This window comes from Suncus etruscus, chromosome 3 (assembly GCF_024139225.1).
Source record: "Suncus etruscus isolate mSunEtr1 chromosome 3, mSunEtr1.pri.cur, whole genome shotgun sequence".
Taxonomy (NCBI): Eukaryota; Metazoa; Chordata; class Mammalia; order Eulipotyphla; family Soricidae; genus Suncus; species Suncus etruscus.
In genome coordinates, this window is record NC_064850.1 from 163034986 (window position 1) to 163062005 (window position 27020).

Sequence of the window (27020 nt, forward strand, 5' to 3'; positions counted from 1 at the left end):
CAGTCTCAGTATATGTAAAATCACAGCAGACTTTTTTTCAAACATAGACATCTGTCACCCAGGCTCAGAACTTCTGATTCAGTAGAAATTCTGGATTAGTATGAAGGTTCTAAATTCTGTTTAGGATGAGGACAGGGGTGTGAAAGGTTTCATTGATAACAAGATCAAAATGATGTATGTTTTATGGTTTTTGTTTTTGTTTCTTATGTTTTGTTTCATTTTGTTCTTTTTGTGGTGCCAGAAATCAAAATCAAAACATCGCTCATGCAAGGCAAGTATTCTACCCCTGACTAAACTGTGTACCTGGCTCCTAGGCTGGGCTAATTTCTTTTATAATATCTTTATTTAAGCACCTTGATTACAGACATGATTGTAGTTGGGTTTCAGTCATATAAAGAACACCCCTCTTCACCAGTCCATCATTCCCACCACCAATTGGGCTGATGGTTAAAAAAAAGTGATGTATTGAGCTCTCTCCCTTCCCCTTAATATTATAATTTTTGGTGATAATGCTAAATGAGAAAGTACTTCGTTAGGGAGATTCGAGAGTCTCAGTCCCCCAATTCAGCCACAAGGCTTTGTTTTCAGATAGGAGTGATCTTAATTATCCTTTTCTGTTTTTTTGGTGTTCTCCCTGGCTGCAACCATCTGTGATCACAGCCCCTTTTCTCTCCTGATGTGTGTCAATTTCTGAGGGGCAATATCTTACCTCTTGTTGCACTCTAGGAATAAACAAAGGAAGATACTGGTGGGGGTCTATATTTTAAATCTTCTATTCCCTTGGAATGTCCCCAAATATTTTTCAAGGCGATTCACATCCTTGGACCAGTAGAGAAATGAAAGTACACAGAAACTCCTCTTAAGTCTATGACAATCCTCACTTTAGAAATGGAAAGTTGGAACTGCCAAATGTAGTAGGCAAGAATCAGAAAAACCCAAATGGACTTTATGATGGTAGGTTTACTTTCATTTTATTTGGCCTCAGTGATGTGGAAAATTAAAAACTCTCTACCTTAAGGCCCGACTTGAGATATTAGAAAAATTAGAAGGTGGCGGAACCAATGTCCTTTTATTAAAAAAAAAAAATTCAGAGTAATCCAGGATTCATTTCTGCCAATGTTAGGCTCAGAGGAGGAAGTTTAGTAAAATTAACTATGGCAGAGAAAGAAGCAGTAGGGACCTTCCCAGCTGGCCTTAGAACACAATTAGTCCTTAGACCAATGTTTAGTTAAGCTAGATAAACATTGTATTGGATAAATACGTTTCTTTAATTTTATGAAACATTTTCACATATTTTCCTGGATAAAAATTCTATTAAATAGATTAATAGATCTAAAAACTGAAAGAATCTGTTTTCTGGGCTGGAGCAATAGCACAGCAGGTAGGGCATTTGCCTTGCACGTGGCTGACTCATGTTTGCTCCCTGGTATCCCATATGGTCCCCTGAAACTGCTAGGAGTGATATTTGAACACAGAGCCAGCAATAACGCCTGAGGGGCCCCCAAACAAAACAAAACAAACGAATCTGTTTTCTATCCTTCAGAATTACTCAGAACCTTTCTTGAACCAGCCTGATTCTTTTGTGTGTGTGTGTGTGTGTGTGTGTGTGATGTGTGGTGGGAGGTTTCACAAGTCATTTCCAGAGGACCTCAGGGTCACCTTAGGCAATACACTAACTGTTCCAGATGCTTTAGTGCTTGAGACCACACTTCAGTGCTAGTCAGGCCCATGCTGGGGACCATTTGTACCACATCTCCTGTGTTCAGAGTCCAAGGCCACCACAGCATTGGTAATTATGCATGAAATATATAAGTAGGGGCAAGTTGGACCACTGGGAGAAGTGGCTGGTTCTTGGTGAATAGGTGATTCCCATAACCTTCTTTTGCTGACTTACCTTTCATAGTAGAGCAGGCAAGGGAGTGGTTTTTCTCTATTGTGTTCATAATAAAAGTTAAGTGTAAAAATGCAGAATTTATCAAGGTTTAATGACTTTATTTTTTCCAGTAATATTTTCAAATATCTATACCAGCCAGACTTACTTGGCAAGTTTCCTACTATTAGGCATATGGACACAAGCTAATTAGTTTGTTCCAACTAGCCTCTTACTTTTTCTAAGCATAGATAGACAGAATGAAAGTAAATTAGAATTTTATTTATTTTAGATTTTGATTTTATTTATTTTAGATTTTTGACATTGCTGTTGTTGTTACTGTTTGAAGATCCAGGAATCAAACTAGGGCCTCACTTGTATAAGACTTTGCCACTCAGAACTCTACTTACTGGGGTTACATCCTTGATCTGTGCATTATAACTTAAAAAGGCCAAAAACAAAGCAGAAAAGTTAAAGCTGTGTTTTTTTGCTTTTGTTTTTTTTTTTTTTTTGGGGGGGGTGTTTCGGTCACACCCGGCAGCTCTCAGGAGTTACTCCTGTATCTGCACTCAGAAATCACTGCTGGCAGGCTCGGTGGACCATATGGGATGCTGGGAATCAAACCAGGGTCTGTCCTGGGTTGGCTGAATGCAAAGCAAACACCCTACCACTGTGCTATCTCTCTGGCCCCTAAAGCTGGGTTTTTTAATCGCTTTAAAATTACATTAATAGGAATAGCACTCTATGTTCTACCACAATTTCTATTATCAAAGGGAGTCACATCATTCAAAATACTCAGGGCCACCAGGATCCTCTAACAAGTACTCAATGTATATCCTAGAAACCAACACATGTTACACTCTGGGGATGCCTCATCTGAAGGACATACCCCTAACTTCAACATTGTTTTTGCTGTGATGATAAGCTATTGTTTTCATGGCTTTGATACTTATTTATACTTCCACTCTATCTCCTGGAGAGTCCTACAGACCTCAATAAATTCTGAAGCCCAGTGCCATGATGCTGGAATATCAAATTCTGTTCAAAAGCTGCTGGAGATGTTCGGTTTGCTTAGTTTGGAAGGCTAGCATTAAGGCAAATGTGTTTTCTGAGTTCCTCTTTCTGATCTACTTGTTTTTCCTTATCTTCCTCCATGCCTGCCCCCAGAGTAGTGTTTTAACAAATTGGCCTGCCTTTACTTTTCAATATCTCCAAGCATCTTTCAGACACTACCTGAATTCCTTAATAATGTTTTCAATGATCTCTGCCTCAACTCCCACCATCCTCTTATATGTACCAAGGCCCTGAATATAGAGAACTAGTTGGAAACCCTTGAGCACATCACTCTTGAGCTTATCTCCATGTATGTGCATATCCTAATCCTGTCTATAATGCCTGACTGACTCCTCCCCATATTGTTCTTTTTACTGTGCCTAGAAGGCACCTCTGGAAAGAAAGCTCTTCCTTTCAATACTCTCCCCTTTGGGAACTGTTTGAGCTCCTGATGCATCCTGTACATTCTCCTATTCCTATTTTCACAGCACTGTATTGTGACATGTTAGATCAAATATGCCTCTTATTATCCTCAGTAGATTGGGAGGCCCTGCCAGACGGCAAGAATGATGCCCTGATTTTTCTGAATATTAATTGCAATGAACAACAGTTCACACACATAGTATAATCTAAATTCATCTTAATTGAAAAAAAACAATAAATGTCAAAATAAATTCTTATAAAGAATTTTTATGGTACTCTAGGAAATACAAAGGTGTTTTAGGATAGGATTTGAAACTATCAAATATCTCACTAGGGAGACATCACCTAAACATGTAAGTGACTGGAAATGTAATATAAAATTAACAGTAAAGTAATTACAGTAAAAAGAGCTAACATTTTTATAATGTATAGTAGATACTTTCTGCTGCTCTGAATAGTTTACATCTCGGCTTCTTATCTCTTAAATAATTTAATTCTTTTATAGACCCTAATTTATATTTATGTAAGTATATAAAATTGTATTTATAAGCATTTGTTACATGTAAATACTTTTATATAATGTATAGATATGCATGCATGTATATTTACTTGAATATAAAGAAATAGAGAGTAGAGAACCCAGAACTAAGATATCAATAAGCACATTATTTTAGAGCCCCTTCATTATTCTTTTATAACCCTGAGTGTCTGTTAATAGCTACTTCCGTTTCATCCCAGGGACTCAGTCCAAATTGAATTCTTGCTCAGCACAAATTCATCAACACAAAAGAACTTCAGGTTTATAGAAGATCACTCTAGTTGCCATGGCTTTTATTCTGAAAATATTGCCTGAATTCTTTCATAAATTATTTAAGAAGACTGGCTTTTTCATACATACCCTGACCTAGTAAATTGAAGCCTAAGAGATGATTAAAAGAAAGTAATTATAATGCAAACAAGACGGCAATTCTTTATTTTGTTGCTTTGCTTTGTTTTTTGGGGGGTCCACACCTTGGAGCATTCAAGAGTTACTCATGCCTCTGTGCTCAGAAATTGCTCTCGGCAAGTGCAGGGGTTCAAACCCAGGTCCATCCGTGTCAGCTACATGCAAGGCAAACACCCTACCCGGGTGCTATCACTCTGGCCCAAGATGGCAATTCTTTTTAAAGGACAGTTTCTTTTCTCAAATTTCTTTTTCTCCTTAATTAGAATTTCCTTGATTGGAATTTTTAACAATAATTTCTTTGTGTAAGCACTTTGGTTACAAAAATGTAAATTGAGATGATTCATAAGAAAGAACATGTTTGTAAGTTTTAGGAATGCAATGTAACCAACACTAACCCATGCCCAAAGTACCGTTATCCTTCCCCAGTATATGTATATGAAATTAGTCTCTTGTTGTTGATTTTTCTTTTGCTGTTAGCAACTTAGTGTTGACTAGTTATGATAAAATAAAAGATAAATATTTCTATGGACACAACATTGTGAAGATGCATAAAAACATTTATTTTGCTGCTCAATACAATTTATCTAGCCTAATAATGAATAAGCTGAAACTCGGTAGAAATACTTTGGAACTGAAATATTTGAAGAAAATACAAGCCTATTCACATCCTCAAAACACAATCCAATAAAAACATCTAATGTGCACTCCATTTGGCTTTTCTGTAAAAACAGTATCCCCAGATTGTATTTTGACCTTGAAAATTAAACCTCAAGTGAACATTGAATTTACAGAAGTTTATCCCAGTAACTAAGCTGGCCTAGCTACAATCTAGCCTGGGGACTAAACAGCAAACTCCTGTGTTCCAAAAGTAATTTTCAGAGAATAATTATGAAGTTCCTTGGGAAATTATGACATCAGTATTCATTAAATACACAGTGGCAGAAGCTGAAGATCAGAGGTTCAGTAGATCAGTAATGCCAGAGCCTCTGCTGAAATCAGAAATCTTGACTTTCCCTCATTCATCATCCACAAGACCAGGCTTCCTCTTCTCAGTATCAGTGAGAAGACCCTTCCCTGTAAATCAGCTCCTTCCCTGGAATGCACAAGGATTTATAGAAAGTTTTCTGCTTCTGTGGAAAGTCAGTCAAGTGTTCTTATGGCATTCTTTTCCCATTGGGTTTGTTTTTTCAGTCTCTTAAACCCAAAACCAAGTGTTAGTGGTAATATAGAGAGCATACATTATATTTTATATTACATTTCTCATTATGTCTAAATAATGTCACCATATTTCTCACACTTAGTAAGTTCCTCCCAGTGAGTTGCATATGAGTTGACAACTGATATCATTAAAATAGATGCTGTTCTGTTTTGCCCAAGGTACTGGTTAAAGCTATAAGTTCTAATTGTCTACAAAAAGTCAATTACATAGAGAAAACACCATGCTGATAGTATTTCAACATAAAAGTTAGCTTTTATTCTTTCACAAAAATAAATATACTTATTCCGTAAAATCTTGTTTTTTGCAGAAATTATATGAAACTATCTAAAAACAGTGGGTAATGTTTATGCTATAAGTAAATATCTTTCCCTTTTCTTGCTACAGATATTTTCTCAATGATTTCTGACTCCAGTGGAGTGATGGTTTATGGGAGATATGATCAGTTCCTGCGAGAAGTCCTCAAATTACCCACAGCAGTTTTTGAAGGTCCCTCATTTGGTTACACAGAACAGTCAGCTAGATCTTGTTTCTCTCAACAGGTAGGGGAGAAAACATGTTAAAAGAGACATCCCTCAAAAGCAGTCACTTACCTTCCATATGTTACTCAACAGTAGTTGCTTAACAAATCCATTCTTTTTTTTTCTTTTTTTTTTTTGTTTTATTGGGTTTTTTTTTTTGGGGGGGGGTCACACCTGGCAGCGCTCAGGGGTTACAACTGGCTCTATGCTCAGAAATCGCTCCTGGCAGGCTCAGGGGACCATATGGGATGCCAGGATTCGAATCACCATCCTTCTGCATGCAATGCAAATGCCCTACCTCCATGCCACCTCTCTGGTCCCAACAAATTCTTATACTCTGTAGTCTGTCTTCCATTCTCCTACAGAAGATCTCGGAGTCAGCAATTAGACTTAGCAATATTCGTAGCAGTAATAAGCAATGACATTATTAATATTAGTGGTTCACAATAATAACGTTATTTTTATTCACCACCAGTGTGCTATATTCTTTTGTTCTTTACTTGCATGGACTATTTGAATGAGTCCTTTAAGCAATCCTATGCCATCATCATTGTCATAATATGCTGCACTATGTTAGGGGAAAATTGCCACGCAGCTTCACATGAGACTCAATTGTTACCCGTCTCCAAGTATCAACAGTCTTTAGCAAAGATGAAAAGACTTAATCTGTGTGTGCTACATTGGAATCTAGAAGGTTCAGAATATTCGAGACATAGTTCCCCAATCTTCCAAGACATGATATATTTGTGCTTAGAGTGACATGTTTTAAGTAGGGGACACATGTTAGCCATGGGAAGCTGCTTTCAAATTAATGTCCAGTGCAGTGATACTTTATATGTTCATAAATGTTTTCACAATTTTTTAAATGCAAACTAAACTACATCCTCAAAAAAAGGACCTCTCAAAGAGGTTCTCTCTTTTCTTTTAATAAATAGATCCCTGGGACTGGAGTAATAATATAGAGTTGCAGTGCTTACCTTCCACACAGCTGAACCAGGTTTGATCCATGGCGCCTCAGATGGTCTGGGGACCCTTCCAGGAGTGATCCCTGAGTGCTGTCATGCATACTGTCCTCCTTTTAACTAGTGAAGGGGGGAATTGTTCATCACTATAAATTGTTCATCATTAGTGAGAGCAGGGTTGTCTGACTTTTTCTGACTTAAGTTCCAATATGTCAATATTGCTGTGGTGGGCTTTTTGCTATTTTGCTATTTTATGCACTGTCTGCTCATCTACTCAGAACAAATGTACAAATAATCTCATCCCAGAAAATTATAACTACATGTTACATAGATATACTCTACAGAGAAACAAAAACAGCCTTAATTTTTACTCAATTCTTTAATCTCAGGTAGTTTATTATAGAAATATAAGAAGATACTGTCTCAGATATTTCTTTCAAAATTAACAAGAAATGGAGCCAGAGTGAGAGCATATTGGTAGGGCATTTGCCTTGCACACAGATGACCTGGGACAGACCCGGGTTCGATCCCTGGCTCCCGTATGGGTCCCCTGAGCTGCCAGGAGTGATGTAGTGATTTCTGAGCACAGATCCAGGTGTAACCCCTGAGCACTGCCAGGTGTGCCCAAAACAAACAAACAAAAGGCGAGGTCAAAATTAACAAGAAAAATAGGACTCAGTTTAATGGAATCCATTTATTTAAAAAGAACTGTGTGTTATGCTGCCATTGCTCAAAATTCCTTTGAAATATTCTATGTCCTGGCCTATTATATCATCTTTGATATAATCTAATGATGATAAAGTTTTATATATTAAAATATTAATACATCTTGGGACTGGAGAGATAGCACAGTGGTAAGGCATTTGCCTTGCACACAGCCAATTCAGGACGGACGGTGGTTCGAATCCCAGCATCCCATATGGTCCCCTGTGCCTGCCAGGAACCCCTAAGTGCCAATGGGTGTGACCCAAAAACCAAGAAAAATATATATATATATGAATACATCTTGAAATTTCTAGGAGTGGCTTTAGTATGCTATATACTGAAAGTGGAAGAGAATATTTAAAATATAAAAAGATTAAACACAAATAATAATCAGATTATTTTATCTTCTATTTTGCACATTTTTTAAAAGAAACCATATAAGGCATTTTGTGTTTATATCAAAAAGGACCAGGATTGTGAAATAGAAGTAGATATCTGAGAGAAAACACATAAAAAAAATAAGAGAATTTTGTAGAATTTAGCATGTTCCATATGATGGAGAGTATTATGCTGATGAAATGAGTCAGAGAAAAAGGGATCGACATAAAATGATCGCTCTTATTTGTAAAATTAAAAAGATATAAATATGGTAATAATATTCAAAGACCATAGAAATGAGGGCCAGAGGGAAGTGTCCATGATAGGAAGCTTGCCACAAATAGGTGGGGAGTGAAGTTAGGACAGAGAAATGACCTCTATTTACAATGATAGCTGAAAATGATCACTCTGGACAAGAACTCGGTGTTAAAAGGAGATAGATTTATATTCATGATACCCCTTCAGTAAAGAAAAATGTCTGCCACAGAAGCAGGTCGGGGGTGGGGGGGATGACTGGGAGAGGGCAGAGGGAAACTGAGGATATTAGTGGCAGAAAATGTGCACTGGCAAAGGGTGTTGGACCTTGATATTGAGTTTCATAACAGAAACTCAGTCATGAACAATTTTGTAACTATGTATCTCATGGGGATTCAATTTAAGAATTTATTTTTTAAAAATAGAGGCAAGAAAGACCACCCATTGCTCCTAATAATTTTCCCTCCTAATCCTGCAAAGCAGAATCATTTGCATTAATCCAAAATAGAGAAACTTAGAGATAGTTTGAGAATGAGTCTACAAATATGAAAGATCGATAGGGGTGTTATATTACAATGTGGCACACTTGAACATTTGTGAAGAATGTCTCTTACTCATCTTCCCTCATCTTTTCCTTGCCGTCTCTTTGGTGTACAAGTAATTGGTTTTTGTTTTGTTTTGTTTTGGTTTGTTTTGGTTTGGTTTGGTTTGGTTTGGGGGCCACACCCGGCGGTGCTCAGGGGTGACTCCTGGCTGTCTGCTCAGAAGTAGCTCCTGGCAGGCACGGGGGACCATGTGGGACACAGGGATTCGAACCAACCCCCTTTGGTCCTGGATCGGCTGCTTGCAAGGCAAACGCCGCTGTGCTATCTCTCTGGGCCCCAAGTAATTGTTTTTTAAAACGAATCAGAATTGTTTTCTACTGTTGCTGAAACTGATTCTACCTCTATGGAGATATTCAGTTCTGTGGTTCTTTCTATATATAAAGCAACTTTCAGGTTTGAAGTATGTTAATACTTTAATATGTTAATTGGAATTAACACACTCATGTTTTAGAGGTTAGTTGAATGCCTTGTATCTTCAGTCCCACATAATGTATTTAAAGCCAGTATATTGAGTTTTCTTTTATATAAATTTGTTTTCTGTGTTTGTGTGTTTTTGATGCAGAAAAAAGTGACATTAAATGGTTTCTTGGACACGCTCATGTCAGATCCTCCGCCTCAGTGTCTGGTTTGGCTGCCCCTTCTTCATCGATTGGCAAATGTAGAAAATGGTAAGTAGTTACTACTCAGCAAAGAAAAAATTTACACCCCATTATAAATTATTAGAACCAAGCTATAAAGTTTATAGCTAAAAGTCAACATCACCAGTCAGTAATTTCTGACTAAGGAGCCAGGAGTAACACTGGAGAGCTGCTGGGTGTGACCCAAAAAACAACAAAGCAAAATAAAACTCACTGTTTAAGGGAAGTCTGTTATTAGTTCTGACTTGGCTTTAGTTCTGAGTCTCTCTCCTCTGTCATACAGGCCTTAGAGAGGCACATTACCAAAATTAAGACTAAAATTCACTGACTCAGCATATATATCTCAGGCACAGGTCAGGGGTGACTTGTATACTTACTACGGCAGAAGAATGAGTAAGGAATGTGACTTTTCCTATTAAGTATTTCTTTCTAATTTTCTAATATTGATATATATGGTATTTATTGACTATTTCCTCCTGGCACATTAAGGTATGGTAAGAAGACAAGGAAAGAATAAGGTGACAGCACCTGGATAGATTTTAGCCAAAAGCTCCAAATCTTTAAATCGCAGCCATTGCAGTTAAAGATAAAAGTAATAGAAATTTTGCATGATTTTTAAATAAAAGCAAGGTTTCTTGGTTGAAAGAAATTTCCATTGGAATATACAAATTAAATATCAAATTAAGTTCAAGACAAGATTTTAGGAAATTTAAACATGGAGCAATTCAGTTTAATTTTAGATTTCCTATTGTTTAATTTAATTCTGAGATTTCGCTAGACTTAATTAGAAAATGATTTATGCTGCATCTCTTACTAGAATTTTAACTCCTTTACACTTGTTCTTAAATATGCTGTAGAGTTAAACTTAGCTTCTTTTCAATTCTCACTTTGAACTGTAGGCATCTGTCTTTATAATTTCTTTGAACTGGAATTTTTTAGTTTTTTGCTTACGAACGTTTAAACAACAATCCTACTAGTTTCTCTGTAGTCACTGCCAATTATATAACATTTTATACTAATTTAAATTATTAAAAAGCAAAAAAAATGAACAGTCAAGTTCTGAAACATGCAGGATGCGTTCATAGCACTATATGCAAAGCTAGTCATTTTCTAGTCATAAAGTTCTCATTCCATTCTGTGTTTCCTGCTACAAATCAGTTTCTTAGGCCCTGTGAAGAAAAGTTGTCCCTAGACTGAAGTGTCACTCCCAACCTTCCCTGAGAGCCAGAAAAGGGAAGAGATGATGCTTATTCAAAAAATAGACCATCCAACATAGGATGCCTGGAGCCAGAGAGCTAGTACAGGAGCTAGGCACCTGCTTGGCATGAAGGGCACTTGACTGCCAATGCCAACAGGAGTAATCCACCAGCACAGAACAGGAGAAACCCTGAGTACCTCCAAATATTTTCCTCAAAAAATAAAAAAGAAAAGAAAAGAAAAGAAAAATAGAGAATGCAAAACTGGTTATAGTTTTGCATCTATATTTAATTTCTCATTATTTTTCTTATTTGCCTTGACTGATAAAGTTTAACTTTACCAAAAACGTTCATTGAGGACAATTGTTTTTTAATATCCTCTGCACACAGTAATTAGATCATTACTTGAATTTAATCCTTTGCTAGCTTCAGATCTCAAATATTTCACCTTCCTACTTTCTTTCTTTTTTTTTTCTTGGTTTTTGGCCACACCTGGTGACGCTAAGGGGTTACTCCTGGCTATGTGCTCAGAAATCGCTCCTGGCTTGGGGAACCATATGGGACCTGGGGAATCGAACTAAGGTCCATCCCAGGCTAGCGCAGGCAAGGCAGACTCCTTACCCCTTGCGCCACCGAACCGGCCCCACCTTCCTACTTTCTAATTTAAATTTTCCATAAAAAGGAAATTAAGAATCTCTTGAACTATTTTTAATATAATTTTTATTTTAGTTATAGTGGTTTACATATCGTTCACAGTAATATTCCAGGTACACATTTACATTGAATCAGGGGAATTCCCACCACCGAATTGTCCTCCCACACAACCGCTCCCATCCTGCCTCCCATATCCTCCACTCTGCCCCCCAGGGGTTGCTAGAATGCGTGGTTCCCTCTGTGTCTAGTTAATTACTTAGTGGGCTTATAACTGTTTGGTCTTGGTGCCTCCATTACTGCCCAATTGGGAGGCGGGACTAGAAAGTCTTGAACTATTTTTAACTAGAACAGTGTTTAGATCACTTATACATGTTTTGGGGCCAATCATCATCCCTCACAGGAAAGAAACAAGTCTGTTAGCTGGAGGATCTGTCACTCATTGTAGAAACCCATTAGTCATCCATTTTGCAAAAGTAACTTAATATTCTTACTAAGTTTTATACTCCCCTTCCATTTCCCTTTTATCTTCTTTCCACATTCCATTTCTCTAATGTCTGGTTTCTGCCCACTGAACTGCCCACTCTTTCTCCATTGTGCTTCTCAATCTTCCAGTGAATTGTGTTGGTTTCCTGGAGACAGAGAATAATTTTAGGGAGAAGAAAAGTAAGTTTGGGTCATTTGTATTCTGGTGCAAAAGATGAGAATATAAAGAACAAATGGCATCATAAAAGTTTGCTGTTAAATAATACCTATCCTCTGTTCCATTTCATTTCTTCTACCAGTATAACAGATACTTGGTAAATGCCATGGAATTTCAAGCATAATTATAAAGTTTCTGTCTGCCTAAATTGATCTGAAACCATAGCACACGGCAGAAAAGTATAATCCCCGTTAAGCTGTATTTGTCCTTATTCAGGCTCATATTTTTATTTATTTCTTATGTCCTTTTTCTGCACCTCCTTCCTCCAGTCTTCCATCCAGTTGAGTGTTCCTACTGCCACAGTGAAAGTATGATGGGATTTCGCTACCGATGCCAGCAGTGTCACAATTACCAGCTCTGTCAGGACTGCTTTTGGAGGGGCCATGCTGGCGGTTCCCATAGCAACCAGCACCAAATGAAAGAGTACACATCATGGGTAAGGCAAGCCACAAGCAATACTTAGAGTTGGATGTATAAGTGTTGTCCTCAGATCTAGGGTTAATACAGAGTGGTGAATTGACAAGAGTAAGAGGTAAATTTACTTAGCACTTCAACATGGCTTCCTTACTCTCTCCCTGTCCTTGGTTTTTTCCAGAACTCTTAGTTAACCTATGTGAACCCAAGATAGCTGCCCAAGAATTAAAGAAAGACTCAATCTGTATTACTTTATGAAATATAAATAATTCGTATAGAATGAAGAAACTAAATGTCAGAGGTCAGATATAATAAGTGGATAAAGTCCTTGTCTAATTTACAGCCAACTCAGATTTGTATCCTGACACTACATATAGAACCCCAAGCCAGGAGTGATCTCTGAGTGCAGAGCAGAGAGTAAGTCCTGAGCACTGACAGGGGTGCCCCCCAAAAAACAAAACAAACATAATAAAGGAATATTGTGCTCGCTTCGGCAGCACATATACTAAAATTGGAACGATACAGAGAAGATTAGCATGGTCCCTGCGCAAGAATGACACGCAAATTCGTGAAGCGTTCCATATTAAAATAAAAAAAGAAAAATATCAAGCAACTTTTCTAACTTTCAGAATAAGTTAACTTTGTTCCCAAGTTCTGCTTTTCTTTCTGAGGGGCTGAGAATTGTTTAGACATTATTGCTACCTTCTTTACTTAGATTGTGGAGTTCTAGTAAGTGCATAACTGAACATAAATGAAAGACGTGTAATAGAGAAAGCTGAATCATGCTGTCCACTGCCTTTTTGGAGTGGGGAGAGATATTAATTATCCTGTGTTCATTGACTGTGTGGCCACCTGACTAACAATGACCTGTAACTGTCCAGGGTATGTGGCTCTGAATCTATGGGAGGAATTTGAGAACCTCCATGAACTTGATGTTAAAATGGTCAATGATTTTCTAATCACTTCCATTAAACTAAAATGGCAATTCTAAATATGTTCTTGCTCTTCTAGGAAATTATTGATACATATATTTTATGTGATGATGCATCATCCCTGCCAACTTGTCCTACAACAGTTGTATCTCTGAAAAATGCAAATTTTTCTTTTTTATGGTTTTCAATTCAGCCTACAATTTTTACTTAAGAAGTAACTTGTTCCTTTTTTATACTATGCATTTTAAATCAAGATGTTCTTTCTAGAAATTACCATTAGAATTAGATGTAATGGGACCAGAGTGGTGGCACAGCAGCAGGGCGTTTGCTTTGCACACAGCTGACCCAGGATGAACCTCAGTTCGATCCCCGGCATCCCATATGGTCCCCCAAGCCAGGAGAGATTTCTGAGCACATAGCCAGGAGTAACCCCTGAGTGACACCAGGTGAGGCCCAAACCACCCCCCCAAAAAATAGAATTAGATGTACCATGTAAATATATTAACCATTTAGCTCCTGTGCTAGCTACATCAAGTAATATCATCACTAGGATCTTCTTACCACTGCAAATGGGGTCACTCATTGTGGGTTATATAACATGCTGAGAATAAATTAATAATACATATTATGAAATACTAGCAAGTGCAGTTGATAGACTAAAACTCCTTCTAGCTTTTTATCAACAACATATTGCCAGTTTTACAACTCGTTTTAACTCAAATCTTTGGGAGCTAATGTTTGAAACTAATCATTCTTAATTGCTGTTTTACAGAAATACTAAGGTCAGAATAGGAACCTATTTCTTTAAGGTTGTAGACTCTAAAATGATATGGCAGAACAATGTCTTTATCTGTAGGATCATGAGATCCCAGAGTTCAGAGTAATTGCTTTTCAGTGATTGCTGTGCTATTTGAAGTGTCCTTCAGTAGTTTATTTCTTAGCAAAAACCCAAGAGGGACTTGAACAATAGTCTATAATATTATTTAACTTTTAGGAGGCCTCCCCAGCAGTGCGTGGGGGCCACCAGGTCAACATGTTGATACTGGGGACAGGGGACCAGGAGGCAAGTAGTGTCAAAAAACTAACTCGAGCCCTGTAGTATGCAATGCATGTGCAAATTTAAGCTAATTCCCTAGTTCCTTGACTTCTTTTTTAATTAAATAACAAAGATCACTTTATTATATTCCTGTTATAGACTCTAAATGTAAAAGAAAATAACAAATTTTAAGTGCCAAAGTGGAAGTACAGCAGGTAGAATATTTGCCTTGCACACAGCTGACCTGGGTTCAATCCCCTGCAACCCATATACCCCTGCTCCCTGTCATCCAGCACTGCCAGTAGTAATTACTGAGTGCAGAGTAGTGATCCCTGAGAATCAGGTGTGGCCCCCCAAAAAATTATAAATTTACTTCACATGGAAATGAAACCTCACAAATTTATAGTAAGTGATAGATTCTTTGATCAGTTTGATTGTACAGTGTTTTTTTTTTTTTGTTTCTTTGTTTGTTTTGGTTTTTGGTTTTGAGGTCACACCCAGCAGTGCTCAAGGGTTACTCCCGGCTCTACACTCAGAAATCTCTCCTGGTAGACTCAGGGGACCATATAGGATGCTGGAATTTGAACCACTGTTCTTCTGCATGCAAGGCAAATGCCTTACTTCCATGCTATCTCTCCCGCCCCTTGATTGTACAGTTTTAAGAAATCTTCCCCTACTTCAAATGAAAAAGTTGTAACCTGGTGCTTTGGAAAGAACATGAATTTTAAATTTCAAGGACTCAGATTGAAGCTTCACTTTGCTATTTAATTGGATGTATTCTGCCTCACCTGAAACAGCTACCATGTAACTAGATTCCTACAAACTCTTCGTGTTTCCCAAATAATTTTATTTTTTTAAGCAGAAATGATCTTTCTTGAACCAGGTTTGATCCTTGTCACCTCTGTGATTTAAATTCTTCTTTGTCTCCTTTTTTTATGTAAGATAGACTTGAGTCCTTGAAGTGGTGGATAAGAACAAATTATCTAGGAAGTATATAGGAAGTTTTCATCTCTCTTCTTCCCTTTTCTTCATCTGGAATTCCTTCCCCAAACCACAGAGGTTTTTTGGGGGGCGGGGTGCTGGGGGGGAGGGCTTTTTGTCAGGATTCCTGCTAGTCCCCACTTCAGCTGTGCCATTCACAATGGTGGTTCCTTTATCCCAGCACTTGCTGACAAGAAGGAGCAAAAGTCAGGTCCTGGTGGGCTGTTCCGGTACTTTACTTCCAATATCAAACTACCTGATTTAGCAAGTCATCAAGAAAAGACAGAGGAAGGGAGGAAGGGATAAAGGAAGGGAAAGAAGATGGAGGGAGGGAGGAAGGATCTATAAAAATCATTTCACTTGATAAAATTGTTCATTGTTAACACTTCTACTTCCTTTGTTCTTTTTTTTTTTGTTTTTTTTGTTTTTTTTGGTTTTTGGGCCACAGCCAGCGGTGCTCAGGGGTTACTCCTGGCTATCTGCTCAGAAATAGCTCCTGGCAGGCACGGGGGACCATATGAGACACCGGGATTCGAACCAACCACCTTTGGTCCTGGATCGGCTTCTTGCAAGGCAAACGCTGCTGTGCTATCTCTCCGGGCCCTGTTCTTATTTTTTAATATTTATTTAGATACCATGATTTGAATTTGTGCCCATGTATAATTTTAGGCTTATAATATTGCAACAACAATGTCAGTGTCAGTGTCAACTTTTCTTCACCAATGTCCCCGAATTACCTTTTCCTCCACACCAAACTTGACTCCTTGGCAGGCACATGTTTAGATTAATTATTGTACTTTAGGTCTCATGCTTCAATATTTATGATTCTGTTAGACAAATACATATACCTTACCTCTACACAACCAATGTGTCTAAGGCCCTGCAACTTAGGTCCCTATTATCTTGTATCTACTCCTCATTTCCCTCTTCTAGTTTTCTCTTTACTTTCTTTTTATTATTGTAATCTAGGACCAAGTTTTTGCTTCACTTTAGTACCTTGTGTTCCATTGCCATGTAATTCTACATGTCACAATAAGTGAGACCATCAATATTTGACTTTTTTTTCTTTTTTTTTGGTGGCTTTTGGGTCACACCCGGCAGTGCTCAGAGGTTACTCCTGGCTCCATGCTCAGAAATTGCTTCTGAAGGCACGGGGGACCATATGGGATGCCTGGATTCGAACCGATGACCTTCTGCATGAAAGGCCTTACCTCCATGCTATCTCTCCGGCCTGACCTTTTTTTTCTAACTTACTTCACTTAGCTTGATATCCCCTAGTTCTATCCAGGTAGCTGAAAACAGCATGATTTCATCATTTCTTGCATTGTGTGTATATACTACACCTTCATTATCACTCATCTGTTATTGGACACCTAGCCATATATCCAAGCCATTGTACTAAGTACCACAATGAATAGGGTATGTATCTGACCTTTTTTTTCTTCTTTGGATTTTGGGACACAGTCAGTGATTTTCAGGGGTTACTCCTGGTTATACTCTCAGAAATTGTTCCTGGCTTGGGGGACCAAATGGGATGCTGGGGGATCAAACTGCAGTCCTTTCTTGGTCAGCTGCTTGCAAAGCAAACGCCCTACTGCTGCGCCATCACTCCAGCCCCTGCATATGACCTTTTTTTTTTTTTTTTTTTTTTTGTTGTTTTGTTTTTGGGCCATACCTGGCGTTGCTCAGGGGTTACTCCTGGCTGTCTGCTCAGAAATAGCTCCTGGCAGGCACGGGGGACCATATGGGACACTGGGATTCGAACCAACCACCTTTGGTCCTGGATCGGCTGCTTGCAAGGCAAACGCCGCTGTGCTATCTCTCCGGGCCCTGCATATGACCTTTTAAATGTTTTAATGTTTGAGGTAGACAGCAAGAAGCCAAATTCTAGTGGAACTCATTTTCTCTACTCAATTCTACCATCTTCTTTCCAGAAATCACCTGCTAAGAAGCTAACGAATGCATTAAGCAAGTCTCTGAGCTGTGCTTCCAGCCGTGAACCTTTGCACCCCATGTTCCCTGACCAGCCTGAAAAGCCACTCAACTTGGCCCACATTGTGTGAGTGACTCTGCCCTCCTAATGAGAGCATTTTTCACAGAAACACTCGCAGATTTATATAACAGAAATGTCGTATCATTTGGCAGGTCCAAATTTTAATTAAAAAGACTGAAGGCCATGTCATAATTTTTTGTAGGTATATAGATAGTATTCTGCTATGGTGGGATGCAGGGGGTGGTATGAGGATCATTTGGGGAAGAAACACTGAAAAAGCATACTTAAATCATATGTTAGTGGGGTTTGCCCAAGTGTGCAATCACAATAGTATTGCCATAAAGAGAAAAAAATATACTTTCATATCCTATGTACTTTGGGTCCCAAATATAAAACATTTTTTCTCTATCATTAATAATCTTAAAGACACCAGCAAGCTCAGGGGTTATTGCTGTTTGATCTCAACCTACATAATGTTAAGACTCATGCTCTGTGCAAGGTAAGATTAGTGAGAGTCAGTGATTAAGAGATTAAGAGAAGCAGTGGTGGAAAAGTCAGCATATCATGCAGAAACAGACTTTGAACATCATGGGGTTGGAGGTATGATTCAGTGGAAAAGCACATGCCTTGAATGTGTGAAGCTGTGGGCTATGGTGGGCCTTGGCTCTGGCAAGGCTCAAGCACTACTTACTGCATCTTCTGGCTCTACCACTAAACTCCATATGTTGCAAGTGCTCCCAGGTGCCCTGAATATAGCCTGGTAAGAACCTATTACCCCCTGCCAAAAATAGTGTGCTTTGTATAAATACTAATGACCAGTATTAGTTTACTCGTATGTTACTTTTAGAGCAACACCAGCAATACATGCCTAAAATTTCCTATTACTGACATTGAACTAAGTGCTCAAACCAATAATGTAGGAGATGGAAGGTATTAGGCATTTGCCCTGCATGCTACACACACAAGTTCAATATTTGGCTCCACATATGGTCCTCCAAGTCCTACCAATTGTGATCTCTGGGCTCAGAGCCAGAAGTAAGTCCTGATCACCACTGGTTATGACCCAAAAACAAAATTAAAAAAAAAAAACTGATGTAGGCCAATTCTATAGGATATGCTTGTATTATTTTGGGGTTTATTTTATAAATATAAATCTTAAAATAAACCAGGGATAAATATATCTAAGGAATGTCCCAAAGGACAAATAAATGAACAAAACTAAATTAGAGATGTCTGGCCTGCTTTAGAGTTGCTTTCTTTCAGCCACAATAAGAGCTCAGCCAACAGTGCCACATTTGATTCAAGCTGCAAGGTGCCAGGTAGTTAAGGGGCTCTGAATGGCCTGACTCGAAGAGCTTTGCAGTGGAAACCGCTGCCTCTATCCCACTATGAGACAGAAGAGATGAGGTAGCATCAATGACTCACTGCTCAGGTTCTGAGCACAAGATGTTCTGCTGGTCCTCAGGCCTATGTATGCGTTTCTGTGTTTACAAGTTATTCTCTAATGAGTAAAAGAATAAGTATAATTTAACCTGTAGTTGCAATAAGATCTAATATGTTGTTAATCGCTGAACTCACAAGCAGATGCACTATCCAGTTTGGGTTCCTTGAAGAGTTTCAGAGTTCCTTTAAAATTCTAGACAAAATTTTATTGGATTCCAAAATATTAGTCAAAATATTTCAAAACCTGAAACAAATGTATTATAATCAGTTATGTCAACTATGTGATACATTTTCTTTAAATAATTTTTTAAAAATCCCTTCTATAATTTTAATATTATTTTTGATTATAATAACTAGGGGCCACAAAATTATTCTAGGTAACTTGTTTACAGTAGTATTAACATTTATGATCTTAATGTACACAGTTACCATTCTCAACACATCAAAAGCTATGACCCTTTCAAACTTCCAATAAAACTGTGTTACTGCTTAAAAAAATATTTCAAAATCAAAATATTGATCTATAATCACATGATATTTTTTTCAGGGTGAAGGTCTTAATCCTCCCACCCCTCCCCAAGCAGTGGTCAGGGGCCCCAAGTCCCAGGCCTATAAATATTCAGCATGGCTGTGAAGACCCAGCATTGCAGTGCTGCTCAAGCCTGTCAGTGCTGGGGCCCATCAGAGCTACTTCCTGTGGTATCTAGAGGGCCATGAAGAGTCAGAGAATAAACTTGGGGCTTCTGCATGTGCTTCAGTCCTTTAAGCTATTTCCCTGGACCCAAGGTCTTAACTTGTATAAAATGTTTTTCACTGTTGAAATAACAGACAAGAAATTCTAGGTATGGAATATCCAGTATTTCAGAACTATTTTTTCTATATTTAGCTTTAGGCATTTTCCCTACTTGTTGCTTCACTCAAATGCATTTACTTTGCACATATACTCATGTAGTTTGGTCATGGTGGGAGGCTGGAATTCCTTTTACTTTAGTATGCTGTTCATGAAGCTATTATAAGTCATAGGCACATTAAAGCCTTAAGCGGTGACATTGTGGCATTTATTCTTAACTATTGTACCAATTGTAACTATTGCCATTATTAAGTATGTATTCTGTTCATTTTTTGCTGCCTAAAGTGATACTTGGTAAGTAGTTCAATAGTCCACAGAGTACTTCTAAAAGACATAGTCATAACTTTAAGTGACTATGAGACACAAACGAGTGAGTGATATGAGATTATTGACAAGAAATTCTGTCTTGAGCTAAACACAATACCAATTTTATAAATATTGACCTCCTTACCCAGAATAAAAACTTTGCAAAAAGTCTTATCTTCATCTTAAGAAGCTATTATTTTTTGTAATTAAAAAAAAGGTTTAAAATCCCCAATATGACTTTATATTGGATAAGATATTATTTGATTTTGGAAAACAATTGAATCTTTGGTCCCTTTGAAAACCACCAGGAGTTACCAAGTAGGGCCTTGAGTTTAAAAGCACTGTGATGTACCTTAAACATTTACTTAGAAACAGCATTTTTAATTTCTTTGAGAACAACTTCAATAAGCTTAGCAGGCTAGTTAAAAATACACTGTGAATCTACTTGGTTTCTCAATTCCTAAATATAGAATTAAAGGAAGAAACGTTTTATGAAAAAGACAAAATAAAACAAGACATGTTCAGTTTTAATCTTTTTGATTTTTCTAAGAAGTCACAATGAAAATTTTTTAAATTTTTTTTAATTATGAGAACAAAGATGCAAAGAAAGAGGACAAGGTAAAGTTACAGTGGAAGGACAATTGCTCATACACAGAATTCTCAGAAATCCCCTTGCTGATTTCTGAACTTTGAATTTTCAGCCAAAGAGCATTAAGACTTTTGTATCTAGCCTTTTTTAAGTACCTTGTTACATTTACTTTTTTTAAATAAAGAAACTACAGAAGAAAAATAAAAGAAAAATAAAGCAAAACCCATGGACAATTACTTTGTCCCACAAGTCCCCAGATACATAATATTTCTTAGCAGCACACAAAGCAATCTAAAGACATAAAACTTATGTAACTCCTTAAACATTGAAGGCAAAGTACTTTTAAACATTTCCATGCACATGCATATTAGTTTGAGTTAATCTCAAAAGTTTAAGTGGGTTGTTTTTCTTAAGAATTAGAGTCAAAGGAGCACAGTAAAAATGGTGCTAGAGTGGCAATTATTGTTTGCATAGGCCCACCAAAATATGAAGGTCATGGAAAGGAAAAGCCTTGGCCTAAATACAAGGAGACCCTACCCCTGAAGTTTCCTGGCATAAGACCAAGTCTAGGCTCCAGGCAAACTAGTTTGTTCAATCCAAGTCATTGTCTGTAGTGCCAATACACTTTTATTTTTTACACAGTCTCTGTTGTTGGTATCATGTTTCTGTATTAAAGATCCTGGAATTTGCATATCCTACATTGCAGTCAGGATGGTGCAGAGCGTCCCCTCATTTCACCTCACAATTAAAGGGCAATGCAGAGAGCCCTGTCCTATAAGCAGGTCATTGTTGTTGTCAAGTCTTCTTAGTGTTAAGGGAAGTCTCTTTTGAGCAGGTCGATGTCAGAGCAGTGATAGGGTCTTCCCTGATAGAGGATTGCTTCTATATGTTGTTATAAAAAACCTTGGATGTTTTGTAGATAGCTTCCCTAGTTCAAGGGTGAATGGAGGATGCCCATTCTTCTGAGGTCTGTGCCTGGTCATGATATCAATGTTCAGGGTGTAAGGTCCCATTGCACTGCAAGATTTGTGTGTTCCAATCTCTATTAGATAAGAACTTATTTGTATGTATAGAATTTTCCCATTTTAATGTGCCTATGCAAACAAGGAACAATGCCACATGGCAGTGCATATGGGGGCCATAAGAACAAGTCCAACAATCCCCATGACATGGTTCAATCATAAGCATTAAACTGAGGGACTCTTCCACCAAAATTCCTTATTGAACAGCTCACAAAGAGAAGAAAATATAAAACATGGGTAGAATAGTCACTGTAAAAGAATACTTAGTAAGAGTTGTAGCAGTCAAAGAAAATACACATAAAATATTCAAAAGACATGTGTCCATTTTATGTCTTTTGAAATAGTTGGGGGTTGTTAAATCCAATGCACGACTTTAGTCTGTGATTAGGACTGTGCAGTACTGAAATTAAAAAGAGTAAATGTGGGTTACTGATGGTTGGGGTGAGAAAGTTAAGGAGTAAAAATGAGCTTTGTAGGGGTATGCAAAAGGGTAGAATCTGTTGCGGCAGGAGGTCGGTCTTGGTGCCTTTTTAAAAATCTGATGTACCTAACTTCAAATTTCACAAAAGACATGCCCATGAATGCTGAAGCGATAGCACAGTGGTAGGGCATGCAGTTACATGCATGTGTTGCATGCAGCCAACCCGGGACAAACCAAGGTTCGATTCCCAGCATCCCATATGGTTCCCCAAGCCTAACAGGAGTGATTTCTGAGCATAGAGCCAGAAGGAACCCCAGAGTACTTCGGGTGTGACCCACAAATCAAAAGGGGGGCATGCCCATGAAATTTAATATATTTCTTATAAAGGAAAAAATATTCACAAAAGTTTATTTTAAATGAGTCTCGTATGTCAAAGTGATATCATAAAGCATGTGAAACCCTGTTTTCAGAACTTTTACTAGTATATTTGTAGCAAATAAAAATACACATACTACATTGATCTCACCCAAAAAATAACATCTTAGAACACATGTTAGTAATGTATAGCAAAAACTGAAAATGTCCATAAAAAATGTCTTATACCACTAAGATTAAAACCTGAATAGTATCATGTCCATTTTCATAAGTCGAAATACTACGATGTGATGTCTTTTTATCACATCAACACCAATATATTCAGTAAGTCAATGTAATTGACATCTGGTTTATCAAAAATGCTACATTTTCAAAATCAAAAACAGAATTATAGTGAAACCAAAATTTTCTCTCCCTCCATCGGATACTTGCATCATTTTTTGTCATCTCTCTGAACTTTAAATCTTTTGTCAGTTTACCATGGGAAAAATTATGGTGAAGCTAAACCATAATTGAAATCTGCTTGGAGATGAGATAGAAATCTTAGCTATGTTGTTTTGTCTGAACTAAGCAGTCAGTAAGAAAAGCAAACTTAAAAGAAAAATAAGGTAGGGAGTGGTGTTTCAGGTTATGGATAATTCAAAGAAATTAAATTTCTCTTTGTCATTTGTGGGAAAGGTGGAGCTTTGGAGATGCCTGGCCTGCATGCCCATTTATATGATTCAGCCATATAACAGCAAGTCTGATAACCCTTGTATTATCCATTTATTACATTTTACTTAGTACCAAGAGCAAAATAAGTACAAAGTGAGTATATTACTGGTCCTTCCAGCTTTGTCAGCTTGGGAGATAGACATTATCATCATAAAGGGTAACTGAGAAGTAAGTTTTCCAAAACTTCAAGAATATGCTTTTTTTGTAAAAGAATGTTGATTTTTGTTACTATAAAATTTTCAAGGCCTCTCCTTTTAGGTATCAGTAGACTTAGGCTGTTTCTAATACTTGTTCTTTCAGACTGATTCAATCAAACACCAAAGCTCAAAGCAAATGCTTAAACATTCCTCTAGAGTTCAGAGATTTTTCTCTTGAATTTTAGCAAGATATTCTGTCTCCTCAAGAAAATGTAACTTTACAGCAATTGTAGAATTTAATTGAAAGGCAGAAAGTTTCTTTCTGAGCCAGGGAAGAAAGAACTGTGACCTTCCCAGCTCTTTTCCATGAGGAACAGTGGATAGTTTTTAACTTGTGATTAAACTTTTCTTCACACTGTACTTTCTTTGTAGGCCACCCAGACCAGTAACCAGCATGAATGATACCTTATTCTCCCACTCTGTACCCTCCTCAGGAAGTCCTTTTATTACCAGGAGGTAAGCTCCAATTTTATTATAACATAATTATTCTCAGGGTTGTAGAGATATCTCAGTGGGCTGAAGCTCATGTTTTGCATGTGGGAGGCTTGATTTTGATGACAAAATATATTCTAGTGTATACCAACTGCAGATTATTGTTGAAGACTAGTTTGAAAATAACTGTCACAACTTTTCAATGTCTTTGTTGTGGATGCATTTGACGAGAGCTGGGATGGCTTTGGGGATTAACATCTCTTCTGCAAACTTGCCTTTATAATCCACCCAGAATACAAATACAAGGTATATTTAAGGTATAATACAAGGTATATATTTACTACTAACACACAGGTATTTTATCTCTTTGAGAAAGTCACTTCTATAGCATTTTAAATGGTCCCATATAAAAAGAACTCTTTGTGTTTGGGTTTTTGGACCACATCCCGCTGTGCTCAGGTCCTACGCCTGGCTCTATGCCCAGAGATCATTCCTGGCGGGGTTCTGGTGTGTCCATGTGTAATGCCAGGGATTGAACCTGGATCACCTGCATGCAAGGCAAAAGGGTCTTACCCATTTGACTACCTCATCAAATCACAAGAACCCTCTTTTTGGTAAGCTGAAGGTTCTGAGGGTAGAAGACTAGACTTGAAAGTGTAATTTCCACATAAGTAAACTTATAGATAATAAGAACTTTAAAAAAGTGCGTATGTGTCTTATCTTTTGCACAAGATCCACTCCCACATGAGCAAAGAACAAGTGAAGCAGATGAGAGCTAGCATGATAAATATGTAGGATTTAAGGAATATTACAAATCTTTTGATCAAATATTATGAATAAAATACCAGAGGTTCACTTTATAAATACATGGAGGAGGCTCACAAGAAAACAGACATAAAGGTAAGAAAAATTTATCTGAGTCATTGGACATAAGATTTCAAATGCCTACCACTGGGGAAAAAATTCTCATGTTTTCATAAAGAACATAAGCAGCAATTTCACTGTAATATCCTGGCACGTTTTCATAAAAATTTAAATACACTGAGACTCAAAACAATGCAGGTTTTTTCATGTAAATATCCATATTTGCCCAGAAGTAGGAATCTGAAAAGATATAATTGTAATTGGTAGAGTAAATGAAATGTGAAACCTCATGGCATTTCCTTTCTATAAGTTAATTGATACGATGAGGAGACAACTGAACTACCAAAGATTCACAGCGACATAATATAGCTTACTCCTCAGTATGTCTCATTTTCAGAATCACCAGCAAATTCAGCCAACCTTTCTAAAACAAAGTCATAAACTTCAGAGTCTATTAGAAACATGAACCTGTGCATCTATCCCAGAATGATCTGGCATGATGTTGAAAATAATGCTGTGCTTTTACTATGAAGCTCTGCTTTCTGCAAATATCAAGCAGAGAGAGACCCTATCCTTACTGAAGATCATTTTATATCATTTCAGCTCGGACGGTGCTTATGGTGGATGCGTCTAGATGGATAACATGACTTCCTCTACTCTAGAATATTCTTATAATACTTTGCGTTGTTCTGCTTCCTCCAGGGTGCATGATATGCATTAACCCAAAATATGATCTTATTTCTCTTTTTTTTTTTTGCCATTTTTAAGTCCTTTGGGAATATCTTTGTGAATCACATCAGGTTTAAAGCCTTCATTTCCTCCTTTCATCATGGAGTTTGACCTGTGGTCTCTGTCTTTAAGAGTGCTGTTCAATAAAGCTGTGTATACTGAACATCTCTCCTTTCTGAGTGGACCTTGCTCTATTGATGGAAGGTTTAATGATGTCTTATTGTTTGACTTCCTCAGAGTATCTGAGGAGATAAATAAGTGCAACCAGCCCAGTGACTGAGGAGCATTAACTCATTAAGTTGTGTGTTAATCAGCTTGATCATGAAGTCTGGTCAGTACCCAGCCACAAATCACTAATAAGAGCAATAGTTCTCTTGCTGACTGCTAGTTACCTGCTCCAGCACTACTAAATTTCTCCCATGGTCCTGTAGTATATCTTAGTGATGACAGAAATCTCATAAATTTTCATGAGATTTATTTTTGTTCAATTGTTTTCATTGGACACCATGATTTACAAAGTTATTCATTTTTGAATTTTAGGCATTCAATTTTCTAATGCCAATCCTCTCACCCGTATCAACTTATCTCCATCAATGGCCCTTGTTTCCCTCCCACTTATCGCTCGCCTACCTCCTCGACAGGCATATTTTTAAGTTAGGTGGTTGTATTTTGGATCTTATGCTTTTAGTTTTGTTGGTTCTGTATTAGATATTCTATTAAGAATCTCTAGCTTGAGCTAAATGTCTCAGCTTGCTTCTCTTTCCCACATATCTTACTGATCCCATAATCTTATATGTAACTGATATCAAAGCGTCTTCTTCTTGGAATGAATTTCTTCCTTTATACAATTTATAAGACCCCAAATAGAAAAAAATTTTAGTCTAATGAGCTTCTTGAAAGGATGGAATGGGAAGACAATGTCACATCGCTAGACTGTATTACAGTAGAAGAATTGAATCCATATACAGTTTCCTCCTTAAGTAAAACAGCTAGATCAGGGGTCTCAAATTTAATTTACCTGGGGGCCACAGGAGGCAAAGTCGGGGTGATCCTTGAGTGCAAAGTCAGTAGTAAGCCTTGAACATTGGGGGTGTGACCCAAACAATTAAAACAAAACAAAACAAAACAAAAAAGATTCCTCTAGGGCAGGGCCACAAAATATTGTACGGAGGGCCACAAACAGCCCACAGGCTGCGAGTTTGAGACCCCAGAACTGATTATACTGAAGTATCGATTTCAAAACCAATTTTATGCAATTAATGCTTAATTTCTTTTGTCACTTGATAATGCTGGTGGTGAACCATTATGTATTTTCTAACCAGGTCAGAGAGAATAAGGATATAACTCAGTAGAAAAATTCCTGCCTTACATATGTGAGATCATGAGTATAATTACTTAGACCAACAAAAAAAATTTTTTGTTTCCTTGCCCATGTTCAAATTCTAAGATTGGTAGAAAGTCATCATGGCAAATGTCATAAATTAAAAGTTCTGTTTTTCCTATGATTAATATTCTCCAAGGACATGTGACTCTCAACTCACTTCTATACCATCCTATTTTTCCCATTAAAATTGGGGGCAAAAATCTAAAATTTAAACAA

General features: G+C 37.5%; 1 protein-coding gene and 1 non-coding gene across 7 annotated transcripts in view; both read left to right on the forward strand.

Moving 5' to 3' along the window:
• Nucleotides 1–27020, forward strand: part of DTNA (dystrobrevin alpha) — a 376270-nt gene that overhangs the window by 295505 nt on the left and 53745 nt on the right. For all 6 annotated transcript variants that reach the window (XR_007493790.1, XR_007493791.1, XM_049769646.1 and 3 more), the window contains 5 exons: nt 5896–6050; nt 9497–9602; nt 12392–12558; nt 17420–17544; nt 23768–23851. Coding sequence is in view for 4 of the 6 variants with exons in the window: in XM_049769646.1 (XP_049625603.1) it covers nt 5896–6050; nt 9497–9602; nt 12392–12558; nt 17420–17544; nt 23768–23851 (637 nt within the window). In the remaining 2 variants the exon portion in view is untranslated. The remainder of the gene's footprint in view (nt 1–5895; nt 6051–9496; nt 9603–12391; nt 12559–17419; nt 17545–23767; nt 23852–27020) is intronic.
• Nucleotides 13018–13124, forward strand: LOC126005742 (U6 spliceosomal RNA). The gene has a single exon (XR_007494779.1). It is a non-coding gene; the product is annotated as a U6 spliceosomal RNA (small nuclear RNA).